This window comes from Oncorhynchus mykiss, chromosome 13 (assembly GCF_057628025.1).
Source record: "Oncorhynchus mykiss isolate SJ-2025 chromosome 13, ASM5762802v1, whole genome shotgun sequence".
NCBI lineage: Eukaryota > Metazoa > Chordata > Actinopteri > Salmoniformes > Salmonidae > Oncorhynchus > Oncorhynchus mykiss.
In genome coordinates, this window is record NC_143034.1 from 8,220,379 (window position 1) to 8,243,499 (window position 23,121).

Here is a 23,121-nt window from a genome sequence, read left to right on the forward strand (position 1 = left end):
AACCTCTTCTAGTGTTATTTATCCAGGTTAGTCTCAATGATAAACCTCTTCTAGTGTTGTTGTCTTTATTTATCCAGGTTAGTCTCAATGATAAACCTCTTCTAGTGTTATTTATCCAGGTTAGTCTCAATGATAAACCTCTTCTAGTGTTGTCTTTATTTATCCGGGTTAGTCTCAATTAGGGCAGACCCCATTTAGTCGACTGGTCGATAGGCTGTTGGTCGAGATTTTTTTTAGTCGAGCAGTGACAAATATATATAAAAAAATCAAATGTATGGCACACAAGACACCTGTCTGATTCACACCTGTCTGATTCACACCTGTCTGATTCACGCCTGTCTGATTCACGCCTGTCTGATTCACACCTGTCTGATTCACGCCTGTCTGATTCACACCTGTCTGATTCACGCCTGTCTGATTCACGCCTGTCTGATTCACGCCTGTCTGATTCACGCCTGTCTGATTCACGCCTGTCTGATTCACGCCTGTCTGATTCACGCCTGTCTGATTCACGCCTGTCTGATTCACGCCTGTCTGATTCACGCCTGTCTGATTCACGCCTGTCTGATTCACGCCTGTCTGATTCACGCCTGTCTGATTCACGCCTGTCTGATTCACACCTGTCTGATTCACGCCTGTCTGATTCACGCCTGTCTGATTCACGCCTGTCTGATTCACACCTGTCTGATTCACGCCTGTCTGATTCACGCCTGTCTGATTCACACCTGTCTGATTCACGCCTGTCTGATTCACGCCTGTCTGATTCACGCCTGTCTGATTCACGCCTGTCTGATTCACGCCTGTCTGATTCACACCTGTCTTAGTGGACAGAAGAGATGACTGGCCACCCCTCAGAGCATGGTTCCTCTCTAGGTTTCTTCCTCGGTTCCTGCCTTTCTAGGGAGTTTCTCCTAGCCACCCCTCAGAGCCTGGTTCCTCTCTAGGTTTCTTCCTAGGTTCTGGCCTTTCTAGGGAGTTTCTCCTAGCCACCCCTCAGAGCCTGGTTCCTCTCTAGGTTTCTTCCTAGGTTCTGGCCTTTCTAGGGAGTTTTTCTTAGCCACCGTGCTTCTACACCTGCATTGCTTGCTGTTTGGGGCTTTAGGCTGGGTTTCTGTACAGCACTTTGAGATATCAGCTGATGTAAGAAGGGCTTTATAAATACATTTGATTGATTGACTAGTCCATTGCGGAGGCCTGTCTGGGTGGACTAGTCTAATGCGGAGGCCTGTCTGGGTGGACTAGTCCATGGCGGAGGCCTGTCTGGGTGGACTAGTCCATGGCGGAGGCCTGTCTGGGTGGACTAGTCTAATGCGGAGGCCTGTCTGGGTGGACTAGTCCATGGCGGAGGCCTGTCTGGGTGGACTAGTCTAATGCGGAGGCCTGTCTGGGTGGACTAGTCCATGGCGGAGGCCTGTCTGGGTGGACTAGTCCGTTGCGGAGGCCTGTCTGGGTGGACTAGTCTAATGCGGAGGCCTGTCTGGGTGGACTAGTCTAATGCGGAGGCCTGTCTGGGTGGACTAGTCCATTGCGGAGGCCTGTCTGGGTGGACTAGTCCATGGCGGAGGCCTGTCTGGGTGGACTAGTCTAATGCGGAGGCCTGTCTGGGTGGACTAGTCCATGGCGGAGGCCTGTCTGGGTGGACTAGTCCATTGCGGAGGCCTGTCTGGGTGGACTAGTCTAATGCGGAGGCCTGTCTGGGTGGACTAGTCTAATGCGGAGGCCTGTCTGGGTGGATTAGTCTAATGCGGAGGCCTGTCTGGGTGGACTAGTCCATTGCGGAGGCCTGTCTGGGTGGACTAGTCCATTGGCGGAGGCCTGTCTGGGTTGACTAGTCCATTGCGGAGGCCTGTCTGGGTGGACTAGTCCATTGCGGAGGCCTGTCTGGGTGGACTAGTCCATTGCGGAGGCCTGTCTGGGTGGACTAGTCCATTGCGGAGGCCTGTCTGAGTGGACTAGTCCATTGCGGAGGCCTGTCTGAGTGGACTAGTCCATTGGCGGAGGCCTGTCTGGGTGGACTAGTCCATTGCGGAGGCCTGTCTGGGTGGACTAGTCCATTGCGGAGGCCTGTCTGAGTGGACTAGTCTAATGCGGAGGCCTGTCTGGGTGGACTAGTCTAATGCGGAGGCCTGTCTGGGTGGATTAGTCTAATGCGGAGGCCTGTCTGGGTGGACTAGTCCATTGCGGAGGCCTGTCTGGGTGGACTAGTCCATTGCGGAGGCCTGTCTGAGTGGACTAGTCCATTGCGGAGGCCTGTCTGAGTGGACTAGTCCATTGCGGAGGCCTGTCTGGGTGGACTAGTCCATTGCGGAGGCCTGTCTGGGTGGACTAGTCCATTGCGGAGGCCTGTCTGGGTGGACTAGTCCATTGGCGGAGGCCTGTCTGAGTGGACTAGTCTAATGCGGAGGCCTGTCTGGGTGGACTAGTCCATTGGCGGAGGCCTGTCTGAGTGGACTAGTCTAATGCGGAGGCCTGTCTGAGTGGACTAGTCCATTGGCGGAGGCCTGTCTGAGTGGACTAGTCCATTGGCGGAGGCCTGTCTGAGTGGACTAGTCCATTGGCGGAGGCCTGTCTGAGTGGACTAGTCTAATGCGGAGGCCTGTTTTCTTGTTAATGCATTCAATAATATTCTAGTCTTCCCGTTGTTGTTGTTTGGGTGGACATGTTGTTTACAGAGCACACAGGCTACACTTATCAGGAAAAAAGTTTTGGATTATTTAATTCCATTTACGAGTTCTCAATTAATTCATTGTCTTTTGTTTGTAGCGATCCTGTCAATCTTGAGTAACGACACACACCTGATTACACATCGAAGTAGTCCTATAGGCTACCTGGCCTGATTACACATAGTAGTAGTCCTATAGGCTACCTGGCCTGAATAGTAGTAGTCCTATAGGCTACCTGGCCTGATTACACATAGTAGTCCTATAGGCTACCTGGCCTGATTACACATAGTAGTCCTATAGGCTACCTGGCCTGAATAGTAGTAGTCCTATAGGCTACCTGGCCTGAATAGTAGTAGTCCTATAGGCTACCTGGCCTGATTACACATAGTAGTAGTCCAATAGGCTACCTGGCCTGATTACACATAGTAGTAGTCCTATAGGCTACCTGATTTCACATAGTAGTAGTCCTATAGGTTACCTGATTTCACATAGTAGTAGTCCTATAGGCTACCTGATTACACATCGTAGTAGTCCTATAGGCTACCTGGCCTGATTACACATAGTAGTAGTCCTATAGGCTACCTGATTACACATAGTAGTAGTCCTATAGGCTACCTGATTACACATAGTAGTAGTCCTATAGGCTACCTGATTACACATAGTAGTAGTCCTATAGGCTACCTGATTACACATAGTAGTAGTCCTATAGGCTACCTGGCCTCATTACACATAGTAGTAGTCCTATAGGCTACCTGGCCTGATTAGTAGTAGTCCTATAGGCTACCTGGCCTGATTACACATAGAAGTAGTCCTATAGGCTACCTGGCCTGATTACACATAGAAGTAGTCCTATAGGCTACCTGGCCTGATTACACATAGTAGTAGTCCTATAGGCTACCTGGCCTCATTACACATAGTAGTAGTCCTATAGGCTACCTGGCCTGATTAGTAGTAGTCCTATAGGCTACCTGGCCTGATTACACATAGAAGTAGTCATATAGGCTACCTGGCCTGATTAGTAGTAGTCCTATAGGCTACCTGGCCTGATTAGTAGTAGTCCTATAGGCTACCTGGCCTGATTTCACATAGTAGTAGTCCTATAGGCTCCCTGGCCTGAATAGTAGTAGTCCTATAGGTTCCCTGGCCTGAATAGTAGTAGTCCTATAGGCTACCTGGCCTGATTACACATAGAAGTAGTCATATAGGCTACCTGGCCTGATTAGTAGTAGTCCTATAGGCTACCTGGCCTGATTAGTAGTAGTCCTATAGGCTACCTGGCCTGATTTCACATAGTAGTAGTCCTATAGGCTCCCTGGCCTGAATAGTAGTAGTCCTATAGGTTCCCTGGCCTGAATAGTAGTAGTCCTATAGGCTACCTGGCCTGAATAGTAGTAGTCCTATAGGCTGCCTGGCCTGATTACACATAGTAGTAGTCCTATAGGCTACCTGGCCTGCAGGCAAATGTAGGCATATAAATGGGTATTGTATTTCTGATTGGCTTAAAGCAGCATCACTGTGGAGCTTCTCAGAGTCATTTGTTCTTCACTTCATTGAGAATGACTATAGTCCCTCAATGTAGCCTATTTGAAAAATGTTACCAGCTCTCTCTCTTTTCGATAACCACTCAGCATGTTGGGGGGGGGGGATGTAATGCTCTGATCCGGTGAAAATGTCATAAAATAGACCTACCTGATTACTTCTTAGCTCGCTGGCGTGGGAAACTCTGAGGTGGCAGAATATTTTATACAGTGTGGTAAGGTTGTTAGCATGATCGGGCTGGACGAAGTTAATAGTTGATACAGTGTTTCCAGTTCCTCACAGACATCCCATGCGGAGCCAATGTGATTTATAGAATATTTATTTTTTATCAGGATATTTTCAGGGCGCCATGTTTTTTATCAGGATATTTTCAGGGCGCCATGTTTTTTATCAGGATATTTTCAGGGCGCCATGTTTTTTATCAGGATATTTTCAGGGAGCCATGTTTTTTATCAGGATATTTTCAGGGCGCCATGTTTTTTATCAGGATATTTTCAGGGCGCCATGTTTTTTATCAGGATATTTTCAGGGCGCCATGTTTTTTATCAGGATATTTTCAGGGCGCCATGTTTTTTATCAGGATATTTTCAGGGTGCCATGTTTTTTATCAGGATATTTTCAGGGCGCCATGTTTTTTATCAGGATATTTTCAGGGAGCCATGTTTTTTATCAGGATATTTTCAGGGCGCCATGTTTTTTATCAGGATATTTTCTACCTGCAGGGCGCCATGTTTTTTATCAGGATATTTTCAGGGCGCCATGTTTTTTATCAGTTGGTTTATGTCGGGCTGTTGTTACATAATGGTCATGGCAATAGAAGTTAGTTTTTAGATTTGTATTATTTTCATTTAGATATAATTTGTTTATTAGCCACGTGACATTGAGGGCGGTAGCCTAGTGGTTAGAGTGTAGGGGCGTTAGGTAGCCTAGTGGTTAGAGTGTAGGGGCGTTAGGTAGCCTAGTGGTTAGAGTGTAGGGGCGTTAGGTAGCCTAGTGGTTAGAGTGTAGGGGCGGCAGGTAGCCTAGTGGTTAGAGTGTAGGGGTGGCAGGTAACCTGGTGGTTAGAGTGTAGGGGCGGCAGGTAGCCTAGTGGTTAGAGTGTAGGGGCGGCAGGTAGCCTAGTGGTTAGAGTGTAGGGGTGGCAGGTAGCCTAGTGGTTAGAGTGTAGGGGCGTTAGGTAGCCTAGTGGTTAGAGTGTAGGGGCGGCAGGTAGCCTAGTGGTTAGAGTGTAGAGGCGGCAGGTAGCCTAGTGGTTAGAGTGTAGGGGCGGCAGGTAGCCTAGTGGTTAGAGTGTAGGGGCGGCAGGTAGCCTAGTGGTTAGAGTGTAGGGCCGTTAGGTAGCCTAGTGGTTAGAGTGTAGGGGCGGCAGGTAGCCTAGTGGTTAGAGTGTAGAGGCGTTAGGTAACCTAGTGGTTAGAGTGTAGGGGCGTTAGGTAACCTGGTGGTTAGAGTGTAGGGGTGGCAGGTAGCCTAGTGGTTAGAGTGTAGGGGCGGCAGGTAGCCTAGTGGTTAGAGTGTAGGGGCGTTAGGTAACCTGGTGGTTAGAGTGTAGGGGCGGCAGGTAGCCTAGTGGTTAGAGTGTAGAGGCGTTAGGTAACCTGGTGGTTAGAGTGTAGGGGCGACAGGTAGCCTAGTGGTTAGAGTGTAGGGGCGTTAGGTAACCTGGTGGTTAGAGTGTAGGGGCGACAGGTAGCCTAGTGGTTAGAGTGTAGGGGCGTTAGGTAACCTGGTGGTTAGAGTGTAGGGGCGACAGGTAGCCTAGTGGTTAGAGTGTAGGGGCGGCAGGTAGCCTAGTGGTTAGAGTGTAGGGGCGTTAGGTAGCCTAGTGGTTAGAGTGTAGGGGCGTTAGGTAGTCTAGTGGTTAGAGTGTAGGGGCGGCAGGTAGCCTAGTGGTTAGAGTGTAGGGGCGTTAGGTAACCTGGTGGTTAGAGTGTAGGGGCGACAGGTAGCCTAGTGGTTAGTGTAGGGGCGTTAGGTAACCTGGTGGTTAGAGTGTAGGGCCGTTAGGTAGCCTGGTGGTTAGAGTGTAGGGGCGTTAGGTAACCTGGTGGTTAGAGTGTAGGGCCGTTAGGTAGCCTAGTGGTTAGAGTGTAGGGGCGGCAGGTAGCCTAGTGGTTAGAGTGTAGGGGCGGCAGGTAGCCTAGTGGTTAGAGTGTAGGGGCGTTAGGTAACCTGGTGGTTAGAGTGTAGGGCCGTTAGGTAGCCTAGTGGTTAGAGTGTTGGGGCGGCAGGTAGCCTAGTGGTTAGAGTGTAGTGGCGGCAGGTAGCCTAGTGGTTAGAGTGTAGGGGCGGCAGGTAGCCTAGTGGTTAGAGTGTAGTGGCGGCAGGTAGCCTAGTGGTTAGAGTGTAGGGGCGGCAGGTAGCCTAGTGGTTAGAGTGTAGGGGCGGCAGGTAGCCTAGTGGTTAGAGTGTAGGGGCGGCAGGTAGCCTAGTGGTTAGAGTGTAGGGGCGGCAGGTAACCTAGTGGTTAGAGTGTAGGGGCGGCAGGTAGCCTAGTGGTTAGAGTGTAGAGGCGGCAGGTAGCCTAGTGGTTAGAGTGTAGGGGCGGCAGGTAGCCTAGTGGTTAGAGTGTAGGGGCGTTAGGTAACCTGGTGGTTAGAGTGTAGGGGCGTTAGGTAGCCTGGTGGTTAGAGTGTAGGGGCGACAGGTAGCCTGGTGGTTAGAGTGTAGGGGCGTTAGGTAACCTGGTGTTTAGAGTGTAGGGGTGGCAGGTAGTCTAGTGGTTAGAGTGTAGGGGCGACAGGTAGCCTAGTGTTTAGAGTGTAGGGGCGGCAGGTAGTCTAGTGGTTAGAGTGTAGGGGCGACAGGTAGCCTAGTGTTTAGAGTGTAGGGGCGGCAGGTAGTCTAGTGGTTAGAGTGTAGGGGCGACAGGTAGCCTAGTGGTTAGAGTGTAGGGCCGGCAGGTAGCCTAGTGGTTAGAGTGTTGGGGCGGCAGGTAGCCTAGTGGTTAGAGTGTAGGGGCGGCAGGTAGCCTAGTGGTTAGAGTGTTGGGGCGGCAGGTAGCCTAGTGGTTAGAGTGTAGGGGCGGCAGGTAGCCTAGTGGTTAGAGTGTAGAGGCGGCAGGTAGCCTAGTGTTTAGAGTGTAGGGGCGGCAGGTAGCCTAGTGGTTAGAGTGTAGGGGCGACAGGTAGCCTAGTGGTTAGAGTGTAGGGGCGACAGGTAGCCTGGTGGTTAGAGTGTAGGGGCGACAGGTAGCCTGGTGGTTAGAGTGTAGGGGCGGCAGGTAGCCTAGTGGTTAGAGTGTAGGGGCGTTAGGTAACCTGGTGGTTAGAGTGTAGGGGCGTTAGGTAGCCTAGTGGTTAGAGTGTAGGGGCGACAGGTAGTCTAGTGGTTAGAGTGTAGGGGCGACAGGTAGCCTGGTGGTTAGAGTGTAGGGGCTTCAGGTAGCCTAGTGGTTATAGTGTAGGGGCGGCAGGTAGCCTAGTGGTTAGAGTGTAGGGGCGGCAGGTAGCCTGGTGGTTAGAGTGTAGGGGCGGCAGGTAGCCTGGTGGTTAGAGTGTAGGGGCGGCAGGTAGCCTAGTGGTTAGAGTAGAGGGGCGGCAGGTAGCCTGGTGGTTAGAGTGTAGAGGCGGCAGGTAGCCTAGTGGTTAGAGTGTAGGGACGACAGGTAGCCTAGTGGTTAGAGTGGAGAGGCGGCAGGGTAGCCTAGTGGTTAGAGTGGAGAGGCGGCAGGGTAGCCTAGTGGTTAGAGTGGAGGGGCGGCAGGTAGTCTAGTGGTTAGAGTGGAGGGACGACAGGTAGCCTAGTGGTTAGAGTGGAGGGGCGGCAGGTAGTCTAGTGGTTAGAGTGGAGGGGCGGCAGGTAGTCTAGTGGTTAGAGTGTAGGGGAGTGGAGCTCCCTCTTCAGTCATTTTTTTTTTGTATCTCCGTGCTTAAAGCATCAGACAAGCTCAGTAGTCTACGTACGTACAGTGTTGACGTTGAATAATCAATGTGATGGAGTGTATTCAACCAACAGAACATCAGAGTAGGAGTGCTGTCCATAGAATCATATTCTTTATGATTTCAAAGGTCAATCTGATCCTAGATCAGCACTCTTATCCTGAGAGGCTTTATAAGTACAGGCCCAGGTACAGAGGTGAAATGTACCAAAGACCACCGCTAAACCAATCTCTTTTTGAGTGTGTCCATAAAGGCTGTTCCACCACATGGCCACCAGCATGGCTACCAGCATGGCTACCAGCATGGTTACCAGCATGGCAACCAGCATGGCTACCAGCATGGCTACCAGCATGGCTACCAGCATGGTTACCAGCATGGCTACCAGCATGGTTACCAGCATGGCTACCAGCATGGCTACCAGCATGGTTACCAGCATGGCTACCAGCATGGCTACCAGCATGGTTACCAGCATGGCTACCAGCATGGCTACCAGCATGGTAACCAGCATGGCTACCAGCATGGCTACCAGCATGGTTACCAGCATGGCTACCAGCATGGTTACCAGCATGGCTACCAGCATGGTTACCAGCATGGTTACCAGCATGGTTACCAGCATGGCTACCAGCATGGCTACCAGCATGGCTACCAGCATGGCTACCAGCATGGTTACCAGCATGGCTACCAGCATGGCTACCAGCATGGTTACCAGCATGGCTACCAGCATGGTTACCAGCATGGCCACCAGCATGGCCACCAGCATGGTTACCAGCATGGCTACCAGCATGGCTACCAGCATGGCTACCAGCATGGCTACCAGCATGGCCACCAGCATGGCCACCAGCATGACTACCAGCATGACTACCAGCATGGCCACCAGCATGGCTACCAGCATCTTTGTTGGGTTAAGAGGTAGAGTTCTAGTTAGTTAACCTACATGTCTCTGTTCCCTCAGGTGTGTACCACCACAAGCATGGCTACCACTACCCCCCAGGGGGCACCAAGCCCAAAGAGCCCCAGATGGATGAGGTGGTGCTGGGTGGTGGAGGAGGAGGCTCCAGGACCCAGGGGAGTGGCCTGTGGAACGGGGAGGCCCACCACTACTCTACCGGGAAGGGACGCAACTACGCAGATGGGGCTGGGACCATGGACGCAATGGGCTATAGGTTAGTACCTGGGGGGGTTATGGGTTATCAGTGTTGTTGTACTTGAGGCTAGGACTCGAACTAATCTCGGACTCAAGTCACGATTTTCATGACTAGAACAGTTCAGCCTTACTAATGTAGAACGCTGTCCACTAGCTAGTCTTAATCATGTAGAACACTGTCCACTAGCTAGTCTTACTAATGTAGAACTCTGTCCAGTAGCTAGCCTTACTAATGTAGAACACTGTCCACTAGCTAGTCTTACTAATGTAGAACACTGTCCACTAGCTTGTCTTACTAATGTAGAACTCTGTCCACTAGCTAGTCTTACTAATGTAGAACTCTGTCCAGTAGCTAGCCTTACTAATGTAGAACACTGTCCACTAGCTAGCCTTACTAATGTAGAACACTGTCCACTAGCTTGTCTTACTAATGTAGAACTCTGTCCACTAGCTAGTCTCACTAATGTAGAACTCTGTCCACTAGCTAGCCTTACTAATGTAGAACACTGTCCACTAGCTAGCCTTACTAATGTAGAACTCTGTCCACTAGCTAGCCTTACTAATGTAGAACACTGTCCACTAGCTTGTCTTACTAATGTAGAACTCTGTCCACTAGCTAGCCTTACTAATGTAGAACACTGTCCACTAGCTAGTCTTACTAATGCAGAACACTGTCCACTAGCTAGTCTTACTGATGTAGAACACTGTCCACTAGCTAGTCTTACTGATGTAGAACACTGTCCACTAGCTAGTCTTAATCATGTAGAACACTGTCCACTAGCTAGTCTTACTAATGCAGAACGCTGTCCACTAGCTAGTCTTACTAATGTAGAACTCTGTCCACTAGCTAGTCTTACTAATGTAGAACTCTGTCCACTAGCTAGCCTTACTAATGTAGAACACTGTCCACTAGCTAGTCTTACTAATGCAGAACACTGTCAACTAGCTAGTCTTACTGATGTAGAACACTGTCCACTAGCTAGTCTTACTAATGCAGAACACTGTCCACTAGCTAGTCTTACTAATGCAGAACACTGTCCACTAGCTAGTCTTACTGATGTAGAACGCTGTCAACTAGCTAGTCTTACTAATGTAGAACACTGTCCACTAGCTAGTCTTACTGATGTAGAACACTGTCCACTAGCTAGTCTTACTGATGTAGAACACTGTCCACTAGCTAGTCTTACTGATGTAGAACCCTGTCCACTAGCTAGTCTTACTGATGTAGAACACTGTCCACTAGCTAGTCTTACTAATGTAGAACACTGTCCACTAGCTAGTCTTACTGATGTAGAACACTGTCCACTAGCTAGTCTTACTAATGTAGAACACTGTCCACTAGCTAGTCTTACTGATGTAGGACACTGTCCACTAGCTAGTCTTACTGATGTAGAACACTGTCCACTAGCTAGTCTTAATCATGTAGGACACTGTCCACTAGCTAGTCTTACTGATGTAGAACGCTGTCAACTAGCTAGTCTTACTAATGTAGAACACTGTCCACTAGCTAGTCTTACTAATGTAGAACACTGTCCACTAGCTAGTCTTAATCATGTAGGACACTGTCCACTAGCTAGTCTTACTGATGTAGAACGCTGTCAACTAGCTAGTCTTACTGATGTAGAACACTGTCCACTAGCTAGTCTTACTGATGTAGAACACTGTCCACTAGCTAGTCTTACTAATGTAGAACTCTGTCCACTAGCTAGTCTTACTGATGTAGAACACTGTCCACTAGCTAGTCTTACTAATGTAGAACACTGTCCACTAGCTAGTCTTACTGATGTAGAACACTGTCCACTAGCTAGTCTTACTAATGCAGAACGCTGTCCACTAGCTAGTCTTACTGATGTAGAACCCTGTCAACTAGCTAGTCTTACTAATGTAGAACACTGTCCACTAGCTAGTCTTACTGATGTAGAACCCTGTCCACTAGCTAGTCTTACTGATGTAGAACACTGTCCACTAGCTAGTCTTACTAATGTAGAACACTGTCCACTAGCTAGTCTTACTGATGTAGAACACTGTCCACTAGCTAGTCTTACTAATGTAGAACACTGTCCACTAGCTAGTCTTACTGATGTAGGACACTGTCCACTAGCTAGTCTTACTGATGTAGAACCCTGTCCACTAGCTAGTCTTACTGATGTAGAACACTGTCCACTAGCTAGTCTTAATCATGTAGGACACTGTCCACTAGCTAGTCTTACTGATGTAGAACGCTGTCAACTAGCTAGTCTTACTAATGTAGAACACTGTCCACTAGCTAGTCTTACTAATGTAGAACACTGTCCACTAGCTAGTCTTAATCATGTAGGACACTGTCCACTAGCTAGTCTTACTGATGTAGAACGCTGTCAACTAGCTAGTCTTACTGATGTAGAACACTGTCCACTAGCTAGTCTTACTGATGTAGAACACTGTCCACTAGCTAGTCTTACTAATGTAGAACTCTGTCCACTAGCTAGTCTTACTGATGTAGAACACTGTCCACTAGCTAGTCTTACTAATGTAGAACACTGTCCACTAGCTAGTCTTACTGATGTAGAACACTGTCCACTAGCTAGTCTTACTAATGCAGAACGCTGTCCACTAGCTAGTCTTACTGATGTAGAACCCTGTCAACTAGCTAGTCTTACTAATGTAGAACACTGTCCACTAGCTAGTCTTACTAATGTAGAACGCTGTCAACTAGCTAGTCTTAATCATGTGGACCATCACCATTCTGACCCGTGTATCACCATTCTGACCTGTGTGTGTGTGTGTGTTCCCTGCACCCCAGCAGTAAGGGCAGCACCCTATCGAAGCGTGGCTCTAAGAAGGGGGCGGAGCCGACAGGTAAAGGTGATGAGGGGCGTGTCCAGGAGGCCCAGGTACCGCTGGAGGACCTGGAGAGAAACCACAAGATACTGCAGTGGATGATGGAGGGGGAGGCACTACGACACAAAAAGAACACACACGGGTAACACACACACACACACACACACACACAGTAGGACGCACTCTCTCAGTCCCTCACTTACTCCAATGTTAACTAACCTTCTCTTTCTCTCTCGCTCCCCTTCACTCTCCCTCTTTCTCTCCCATCCCCCCCTCTTTCTCTCTCGCTCCCCTTCACTCTCCCTCTTTCTCTCTCGCTCCCCTTCACTCTCCCTCTTTCTCTCTCGTTCCCCTTCACTCTCCCTCTTTCTCTCTCGCTCCCCTTCACTCTCCCTCTTTCTCTCCCACCCCCCCCTCTTTCTCTCTCGCTCCCCTTCACTCTCCCTCTTTCTCTCTCGCTCCCCTTCACTCTCCCTCTTTCTCTCTCGCTCCCCTTCACTCTCCCTCTTTCTCTCTCGCTCCCCTTCACTCTCCCTCTTTCTCTCTCGCTCCCCTTCACTCTCCCTCTTTCTCTCTCGTTCCCCTTCACTCTCCCTCTTTCTCTCTCGCTCCCCTTCACTCTCCCTCTTTCTCTCTCCCCCTCTCTCTCTCCCCCCCTCGGTTTCCTTCTCTCTCTCTCTCTCTCTCCCCTCTAGGAGTACCACAGGCTCCAGGAAGACCCAGGGGAGTGTGGAGCTGTTGAGACCCAGCTCTGTGGAGCGTCCTGGGGCAGTGCACCCCTGGGTGAGCGCCCAGTTGCGGAACAACGTGCAGCCCTCCCACCCCTTCATCCAGGACCCCACCATGCCCCCCAATCCCGCACCCAACCCCCTCACTCAGCTAGAGGAGGCCCGGAGGAGACTGGAGGAGGAGAGGAGGAGAACCGCCCTGCTGCAGGCTAAACAGAGGTAAGAGGAGGAGGGGTTGAGGTTGGAACGAGGGGTTAGTGTTGATTAGGATCAGGGGGTTCTAGCAGGAGGCCTTTAAGTCTTTAAGCAGTGCTGTCTGTCTCATGTCTCCATCTCTCCTCCAGACAGAAGTCTTTAATCAGTGCTGTCTGTCTCCTCTCCTCCAGACAGAAGTCTTTAAGCAGTGCTGTCTGTCTCATGTCTCATATCTCCTCTCCTCCAGACAGAAGTCTTTAAGCAGTGCTGTCTGTCTCATGTCTCATGTCTCCTCTCCTCCAGACAGAAGTCTTTAAGCAGTGCTGTCTCTCTCCTCTCCTCCAGACAGAAGTCTTTAAGCAGTGCTGTCTGTCTCCTCTCCTCCAGACAGAAGTCTATAAGCAGTGCTGTCTCTCTCCTCTCCTCCAGACAGAAGTCTTTAAGCAGTGCTGTCTGTCTCCTCTCCTCCAGACAGAAGTCTTTAAGCAGTGCTGTCTGTCTCCTCTCCTCCAGACAGAAGTCTTTAAGCAGTGCTGTCTGTCTCCTCTCCTCCAGACAGAAGTCTTTAAGCAGTGCTGTCTGTCTCCTCTCCTCCAGACAGAAGTCTTTAAGCAGTGCTGTCTGTCTCATGTCTCATGTCTCCTCTCCTCCAGACAGAAGTCTTTAAGCAGTGCTGTCTCTCTCCTCTCCTCCAGACAGAAGTCTTTAAGCAGTGCTGTCTGTCTCCTCTCCTCCAGACAGAAGTCTTTAAGCAGTGCTGTCTGTCTCCTCTCCTCCAGACAGAAGTCTTTAAGCAGTGCTGTCTGTCTCCTCTCCTCAAGACAGAAGTCTTTAAGCAGTGCTGTCTGTCTCCTCTCCTCCAGACAGAAGTCTTTAAGCAGTGCTGTCTGTCTGTCTCCTCTCCTCAAGACAGAAGTCTTTAAGCAGTGCTGTCTGTCTCCTCTCCTCCAGACAGAAGTCTCTAAGCAGTGCTGTCTCTCTCCTCTCCTCCAGACAGAAGTCTTTAAGCAGTGCTGTCTGTCTCCTCTCCTCCAGACAGAAGTCTTTAAGCAGTGCTGTCTGTCTCCTCTCCTCAAGACAGAAGTCTTTAAGCAGTGCTGTCTGTCTCCTCTCCTCCAGACAGAAGTCTTTAAGCAGTGCTGTCTGTCTGTCTCCTCTCCTCAAGACAGAAGTCTTTAAGCAGTGCTGTCTGTCTCCTCTCCTCCAGACAGAAGTCTCTAAGCAGTGCTGTCTGTCTCCTCTCCTCCAGACAGAAGTCTTTAAGCAGTTCTGTCTGTCTGTCTCCTCTCCTCCAGACAGAAGTCTTTAAGCAGTGCTGTCTGTCTGTCTCCTCTCCTCCAGACAGAAGTCTCTAAGCAGTGCTGTCTGTCTCCTCTCCTCCAGACAGAAGTCTCTAAGCAGTGCTGTCTGTCTCCTCTCCTCCAGACAGAAGTCTTTAAGCAGTGCTGTCTGTCTCCTCTCCTCCAGACAGAAGTCTCTAAGCAGTGCTGTCTGTCTCCTCTCCTCCAGACAGAAGTCTCTAAGCAGTGCTGTCTGTCTCCTCTCCTCCAGACAGAAGTCTTTAAGTAGTGCTGTCTGTCTCCTCTCCTCCAGACAGAAGTCTTTAAGCAGTGCTGTCTGTCTCCTCTCCTCCAGACAGAAGTCTCTAAGCAGTAAGAAGCAGGGGTCACAGTGTGAGAACGTAACTGTGGCGTACTACTTCTGTGGTGAGCCAATCCCCTACCGCACCACGGCCAAAGGTTGCGTGGTGACCCTGGGACAGTTCAAGGAGCTACTCACCAAGAAGGGCTTCTACAGGTGAGTAGGGCACTACTTCTAACCCTGTCCCCTACGTAGGGCACTACTTCTAACCCTGTCCCCTACGTAGGGCACTACTTGTGACCTGAACCCTATGGGCCCTATGAAGGGAACAGGGTGGACGATGAAGTCCTGTCTTCTAACCCTGTTCCCTACGTAGGGCACTACTTGTGTGTTGATTCACAGTGTGTGTGTGTTGATTCACTGTGTGTGTGTGTGTTGATTCACTGTGTGTGTGTGTTGATTTATTGTGTGTGTGTTGATTTATTGTGTGTGTGTTGATTTATTGTGTGTGTGTTGATTTATTGTGTGTGTGATTTATTGTGTGTGTTGACTCATTGTGTGTGTGTCTTCTAGGTTCTACTTTAAGAAGGTGAGTGATGAGTTTGACTGCGGCGTGGTGTTTGAGGAAGTCAAAGAGGACGACGCTGTCTTGCCCATCTACGAGGAGAAGATCATCGGTAAGGTAGAGAAGGTGGACTGAAACAGGAAATGGAGCCGGGAGGAAGTAGGAGGTGGAGGAAGGAACAATGACGCAGAGAAAAGACTGAACCGGATCGGATGAAGAGGTGGAGAGAGTGCTTTTGGAAGAGGAGGAGCGGGGGGGGGGGGATGAAGAGGTGGAGAGTGCTTTTGGAAGAGGAGGAGCGGGGGGGGGGGGATGAAGAGGTGGAGAGTGCTTTTGGAAGAGGAGGAGCGGGAGTGGGGTGTAAAGGAGGGGGGGGGTGAGACAGAAGAATGGAATGGTACAGCATGTCACTGCCTCCTGGTTCCAGCGTAGAGGAACACACGTTTGGAAAGGAGGATGAGACAGAAGGATGGAGGGATGAACAGGGTGAAAAGCTGTTCTAAACAGTCTTCCTATCCTGCTCTGGGGGAGGAGTTGTTGTTCTCCTTCCAGAACCAGCTGCTGCTAAGTTGCTATGGAGACCACATGGTGCTCGGAACAGGATGACGGCTGAGTTCCATTCCGGAATCTCACTCCCTTCAGTCCCTAGACTCGTCACTGAGGGGGCAGAGGGGATTTATGCGGCCCAAATAGCACCCTAGAGGCCAGTGATCATCATCTAGATTCAGCCACAGGTGGATTTTTTTATTTTCTTGAGTGGCTGGTCAGGGGACCTGAATATAATTACATATCATTAGTGGAATGCAAATGGACTGCAACAAGCCCAAACAAAGAGAGAATTTGACTAAAACATACTAATTTCAAACCTTGCTTACATTTGTATACAATCAAATATCTATATATTATGCCTGGGAATAATTTAAAATCATTTGGAGCTGAGAGACGGTGTGTTTTTTGTGTTTCAAAATAAAAGCCCTACGGTCCCTGGTCACTATAGGGAATAGGCTGCTGTTTGAGGCGTGACACGGTGAGGATTTTCACCGGGAGGCCTTCATCTCCTCAACACGTAGACATCATTATGACATCATAAAGAACCTTCACGCTCCATCCCGTGATGTCACCTAGTGATGTCACAGCATTCTTGTATAAAAACCGGTTTACTGCAGCTGTATATTTTTGATACAACGCTACGCCTACGGACATCAAAGGAGGAAGTAGTCTGTTTACCTGTAGACGTTATTAGTGCTGTTTCTGGGTGGGTAATGTACAGGTACTAGTAGGTTTTAACACATGTACAGGCTGGGGTAAGAGTCCCAAATGGCATCCTATTCCCTTTCTAGTGCACTACTTTTAACCAGAGCCTTTTGGCTAATGGCATCCTATTCCCTTTCTAGTGCACTACTTTTAACCAGAGCCCTTTGGCTAATGGCATCCTATTCCCTTTCTAGTGCACTACTTTTAACCAGAGCCCTTTGGCTAATGGCACCCTATTCCCTTTCTAGTGCACTACTTTTAACCAGAGCCCTTTGGCTAATGGCATCCTATTCCCTTTCTAGTGCACTACTTTTAACCAGAGCCTATAGGTTAGGAGTCCACTCTGTGAAATAGGGTGCCTTTTGGAATGCTACCAGTGTGTTTCTAAACCATCAATGCTTGGGCTTGTCCCAAATTACACCCCATTTCCCCAGCTAGTGCACTACGTGGGGGGGGTTAGGGTGTGGTTTGGGACTCCTTGTGTTTTTCTATGTAAAGGTGTATATTTTAAAGCTAGATGGCTGAGTCCTGTGAGGGCTGCCATCTTGTTTTCCAGGCAGTCCAGACATCATCTCCAGGAGACGCTTCATGTCTATTGTCCTGTTCAACTGCCTCTGGCTGTTTGTCCCAAAGGGCACCCTATGTAGTGTGATACGTTTGAACAGGGTTCATAGAGTTCTGGTCAGAAGTAGTGCACTATATAGGGTATAGGGTGCCCTTTGGGACATAACTTCTTACTTATGTCCAGCCCTAACCCCCTACAGCCTAGGTTGAACCCTAACCCCCTTAAGCCTAGGTTGAACCCTAACCCCCTACAGCCTAGGTTGAACCCTATCCCCTACACCCTAGGTTGAAACCCCCTACACTCTAGGTTGAACCCTAACCCCTACACTCTAGGTTGAACCCTAACCCCTACACTCTAGGTTGAACCCTAACCCCTACACTCTAGGTTGAAACCCCCTACACACTAGGTTGAACCCTAACCCCTACACACTAGGTTGAACCCTAACCCCTACACTCTAGGTTGAACCCTAACCCCTACACTCTAGGTTGAACCCTAACCCCTACACTCTAGGTTGAACCCTAACCCCTACACTCTAGGTTGAACCCTAACCCCTACACTCTAGGTTGAACCCTAACCCCTACACTCTAGGTTGAAACCCCCTACGCTCTAGGTTGAACCCCCTACGCTCTAGGTTGAACCCCCTACGCTCTAGGTTGAACCCTAACCCCTACACTCTAGGTTGAACCCCCTACACTCTAGGTTGAACCCTAACCCCCTACACTCTAGGTTGAACCCCCTACGCTCTAGGTTGAACCCCCTACACTCTAGGTTGAACCCCCTACGCTCTAGGTTGAACCCCCTACGCTCTAGGTTGAACCCTAACCCCTACACTCTAGGTTGAACCCCCTACACTCTAGGTTGAACCCTAACCCCTACACTCTAGGTTGAACCCTAACCCCTACACTCTAGGTTGAAACCCCCTACGCTCTAGGTTGAACCCCCTACGCTCTAGGTTGAACCCCCTACGCTCTAGGTTGAACCCTAACCCCTACACTCTAGGTTGAACCCCCTACGCTCTAGGTTGAACCCTAACCCCTACACTCTAGGTTGAACCCCCTACACTCTAGGTTGAACCCTAACCCCTACACTCTAGGTTGAACCCCCTACGCTCTAGGTTGAACCCTAACCCCTAGACTCTAGGTTGAACCCCCCTACACTCTAGGTTGAACCCTAACCCCTACACTCTAGGTTGAACCCTAACCCCCTACACTCTAGGTTGAACCCCCTACACTCTAGGTTGAAACCCCCTACACACTAGGTTGAACCCTAACCCCTACACTCTAGGTTGAACCCTAACCCCTACACTCTAGGTTGAACCCTAACCCCTACACTCTAGGTTGAAACCCCCTACACTCTAGGTTGAACCCCCTACGCTCTAGGTTGAACCCTAACCCCTACACTCTAGGTTGAACCCTAACCCCTACACACTAGGTTGTAACCCCATACACTCTAGGTTGAACCCCCTACACTCTAGGTTGAACTCCCCTAGACTCTAGGTTGAACTCCCCTACACTCTAGGTTGTAACCCCCTACACTCTAGGTTGAACCTCCTACACTCTAGGTTGAACCTCCTACACTCTAGGTTGAACCTCCTACACTCTAGGTTGAACCCTAACCCCCTACACCCTAGATTTGGAGTGGGGGCTAGGGATCGGTTTGGAATTTGAAAACTGTCTGTCGATCATTAATGTACTGCAGCTCACCCCAACTTCTCCCCTCAGACACCCAGGGCCTGTATCTGTTTCACATCAAAGCTGCTCCATAGCAGAGCACAGATCTGGGATCAGTTTACCCCTAACCCTGTGATGTGTCTCAAGTGACACCCTATTCACTATATAGTGCACTACTTTTCACCAGGTTTCATAGGGCTGTGGTCAGAGGTAGTGCGCGATATAGGGAATAAGGTGTCACTCCGGAGAGGAAACTGTCTTAGGATCTGTTTTTTTTTTTTACTCCAAGGTTCCTGGACTGTGTGTGTGTTCTATGTACTAAGTTGTATTTCTACAATGAACTGATCTACGGTGCGTGGATCTATGTAAAGCCAAAGAACATTCGTAACCTGTCTGTGTCTGGACACTGTCTGTACATCTGTCTCTGTCCGTACAGTTAGTCCCGTTGTGAAATATCTTGTTTTATTGTGTATCTGTCTGTATGGCAGAAATTAACTTAGTTATCCCAATTTCCCTCAATCGTCCAATCTATAATGTGGAGTTAAATGTATTGGGTTTTAAATCAACTTCTGGAGAAACAGTGCCTGAAGGTGACTTGTACTCAGATCTGGTCGAAGAGGGTAAATACACAATAGGAATAGTTCATCCCCAAAAAATCCAAGATGGTGACCCACTCTAAATCCAAGATGGTGACCCGCTCTAAATCCAAGATGGTGACCCACTCTAAATCCAAGATGGTGGTCCCACTCTAAATCCAAGATGGTGACCCACTCTAAATTCAAGATGGTGGTCCCACTATCTCCCCCTCTGAATTATAACGTTTTAGATGAGAAAATGTTGTTTCTTGCGACAATATCTGTCCAATAAATCGGCAAGCATGTTCTCATTTTATATAAAATATATTTTACGATTATACGTTGGATTATACCTGATTTTAGTTGTAAACTACATTGCCCCTTCTGAATGGTATTTAATGCTGTGTTATTATTGGAAGTATTGGGGGGGTGTATCCTGGGTGGGGGGGGATGTATCGTGGGGGGGGTGTATCCTGGGGGGGGGGGGGGGGGGGGGGTGTATCCTGGGTGGTGGGAGGGGAGGGGGGGGGGGGGGGGTGTATCCTGGGTGTGTGCCTTTTTAATCCCATCCTAACTCAAATCACTGATTGTCATAACCTGTCATTACATACATTAGCCTCTAGGTGCTGTTGTTGTTTAAATCACTGTCATTTTCGTTTATTATTTTCAACCAACAATTACGCTGTGTCGGTCTGGACGAGCTCTTCACTATGTAAATATGTACATTGTCATATTTCCTATGTTTTTAGTCGTCAACCCGCTGCCAGCCAGCCAGCTAGTCTCTGAGGTTTATAAACTACAGACGACACAGATTGCTGGATTCACTTGTACAGTTCTTTTTAAAAAGGTACTTCGTCAATAAATACATTGAATAAAACATGACCCCTGTCCTTGTTGATGGAGTCGTAGAGCATCATTCTGTTGTCGACGAGGGCCGTCGCTACGCCGTCGACGAGGGCCGTCAGGATTTATGTGAAAAGGATCTAGTGACACTCTAGAAAACCTAAACACACTGCTTCTGGCGAGTCACTTCTACCAATCTGTACATGGAGTCTGCTAAAGGTATCAATTAGGGAAGCACGATATACAGTGCCTTGCGAAAGTATTCGGCCCCCTTGAACTTTGCGACCTTTTGCCACATTTCAGGCTTCAAACATAAAGATATAAAACTGTATTTTTTTTGTGAAGAATCAACAACAAGTGGGACACAATCATGAAGTGGAACGACATTTATTGGATATTTCAAACTTTTTTAACAAATCAAAAACTGAAAAATTGGGCTTGCAAAATTATTCAGCCCCCTTAAGTTAATACTTTGTAGCGCCACCTTTTGCTGCGATTACAGCTGTAAGTCGCTTGGGGTATGTCTAGCAGTTTTGCACATCAAGAGACTGAAATGTTTTCCCATTCCTCCTTGCAAAACAGCTCGAGCTCAGTGAGGTTGGATGGAGAGCATTTGTGAACAGCAGTTTTCAGTTCTTTCCACAGATTCTCGATTGGATTCAGGTCTGGACTTTGACTTGGCCATTCTAACACCTGGATATGTTTATTTTTGAACCATTCCATTGTAGATTAGATCTCCAACAGCCGAAGCTAAGTAGTAACATTAACATGATGCCTTCTAATTGCAGTCGCTGTACTCGCCTTACGGCGAGGATAGCTGTGCTACAAGCCCAGCTTCAGACGCAATCGCTAGGCAAGGGTAATTTCAGTGTAGGAAAGGATGAAACCGCGTCTGTGCCACCAGTAAGTACAGATAGTAGTATAAATCCCCTGGCACAGTCCCCGCAGCCGGACAACTTTCTCACGGTTTCTGGAAGGAAATGCTGTAGGAACGCTCAACCGGTGTCGCTCATTCAGCCGACAGAAACTTTCAACCGGTTTTCCCCATTAAGCAGCGGGTCGGAGTCAGAGGCCGAGTCTTCTCTGGTCTCTACTCCTCCCGTTACGGGGTCTGAGACGCCGAAGCTTCCCACCATTAGCTCTGACAAATTGAAAACTCTAGTCATTGGCGACTCCATTACCCGCAGTATTAGACTTAAAACGAATCATCCAGCGATCATACACTGTTTACCGGGGGGCAGGGCTACCGACGTTAAGGCTAATCTGAAGATGGTGCTGGCTAAAGCTAAAACTGGCGAGTGTAGAGAGTATAGAGATATTGTTATCCACGTCGGCACCAACGATGTTAGGATGAAACAGTCAGAGATCACCAACATAGCTTCTGCGTGTAAATCAGCTAGAAAGATGTGTCGGCATCGAGTAATTGTCTCTGGCCCCCTCCCAGTTAGGGGGAGTGATGAGCTCTACAGCAGAGTCTCACAACTCAATCGCTGGTTGAAAACTGTTTTCTGCCCCTCCCAAAAGTTAGAATTTGTAGATAATTGGCCCTCTTTCTGGGACTCACCCACAAACAGGACCAAGCCTGACCTGCTGAGGAGTGACGGACTCCATCCTAGCTGGAGGGGTGCTCTCATTTTATCTACCAACATAGACAGGGCTCTAACTCCTCTAGCTCCACAATGAAATAGGGTGCAGGCCAGACAGCAGGCTGTTAGCCAGCCTGCCAGCATAGTGGAGTCTGCCACTAGGTCAGTGTAGTCAGCTCAGCTATCACCATTGAGACCGTGTCTGTGCCTCGACCTAGGTTGGGCAAAACTAAACATGGCGGTGTTCGCCTTAGCAATCTCACTAGGATAAAGACCACCTCCATTCCTGTCATTATTGAAAGAGATCATGATACCTCACATCTCAAAATAGGGCTACTTAATGTTAGATCCCTTACTTCAAAGGCAATTATAGTCAATGAACTAATCACTGATCATAATCTTGATGTGATTGGCCTGACTGAAACATGGCTTAAGCCTGATGAATTTACTGTGTTAAATGAGGCCTCACCTCCTGGTTACACTAGTGACCATATCCCCCGTGCATCCCGCAAAGGCGGAGGTGTTGCTAACATTTACGATAGCAAATTTCAATTTACAAAAAAAAAAATGACGTTTTCGTCTTTTGAGCTTCTTGTCATGAAATCTATGCAGCCTACTCAATCACTTTTTATAGCTACAGTTTACAGGCCTCCTGGGCCATATACAGCGTTCCTCACTGAGTTCCCTGAATTCCTATCGGACCTTGTAGTCATAGCGGATAATATTCTAATCTTTGGTGACTTTAATATTCACATGGAAAAGTCCACAGACCCACTCCAAAAGGCTTTCGGAGCCATCATCGACTCAGTGGGTTTTGTCCAACATGTCTCTGGACCCACTCACTGTCACAGTCATACGCTGGACCTAGTTTTGTCCCATGGAATAAATGTTGTGGATCTTAATGTTTTTCCTCATAATCCTGGACTATCGGACCACCATTTTATTACGTTTGCAATTGCAACAAATAATCTGCTCAGACCCCAACCAAGGATCATCAAAAGTCGTGCTATAAATTCACAGACAACACAAAGATTCCTTGATGTCCTTCCAGATTCCCTCTGTCTACCCAAGGACGCCAGAGGACAAAAATCAGTTAACCACCTAACTGAGGAACTCAACTTAACCTTGCGCAATACCCTAGATGCAGTTGCACCCCTAAAAACTAAAAGCATTTCTCATAAGATACTAGCTCCCTGGTACACAGAAAATACCCGAGCTCTGAAGCAAGCTTCCAGAAAATTGGAACGGAAATGGCGCCACACCAAACTGGAAGTCTTCCGACTAGCTTGGAAAGACAGTACTGTGCAGTACCGAAGAGCCCTTACTGCTGCTCGATCATCCTATTTTTCTAACTTAATTGAGGAAAATAAGAACAATCCGAAATTCCTTTTTGATGCTGTCGCAAAGCTAACTAAAAAGCAGCATTCCCCAAGAGAGGATGACTTTCACTTTAGCAGTGATAAATTCATGAACTTCTTTGAGGAAAAGATTATGATTATTAGAAAGCAAATT

General features: G+C 48.6%; 1 protein-coding gene and 1 long non-coding RNA gene across 8 annotated transcripts in view; both read left to right on the forward strand.

Moving 5' to 3' along the window:
- The window catches only part of LOC110512102 (axin-1), a 54,627-nt gene extending 38,572 nt beyond the window's left edge, over positions 1 to 16,055 (forward strand). For 6 of the 7 annotated variants that reach the window (XM_090194978.1, XM_090194979.1, XM_090194981.1 and 3 more), the window contains 5 exons: positions 9,036 to 9,246; positions 12,010 to 12,189; positions 12,743 to 12,994; positions 14,606 to 14,767; positions 15,125 to 16,055. In XM_090194978.1, the coding sequence (XP_090051104.1) occupies positions 9,036 to 9,246; positions 12,010 to 12,189; positions 12,743 to 12,994; positions 14,606 to 14,767; positions 15,125 to 15,251 (932 nt within the window). In that variant the 3' untranslated portion in view covers positions 15,252 to 16,055. The remainder of the gene's footprint in view (positions 1 to 9,035; positions 9,247 to 12,009; positions 12,190 to 12,742; positions 12,995 to 14,605; positions 14,768 to 15,124) is intronic. The other variant, XM_090194983.1, reaches the window with a different exon arrangement.
- Positions 16,056 to 17,674: 1,619 nt separating this feature from the next.
- Positions 17,675 to 18,993, forward strand: LOC149978687 (uncharacterized). The gene is made up of 2 exons (XR_016485601.1): positions 17,675 to 18,475; positions 18,518 to 18,993. It is a non-coding gene; the product is annotated as an uncharacterized LOC149978687 (long non-coding RNA).
- The last annotated feature ends 4,128 nt before the right edge of the window (positions 18,994 to 23,121 follow it).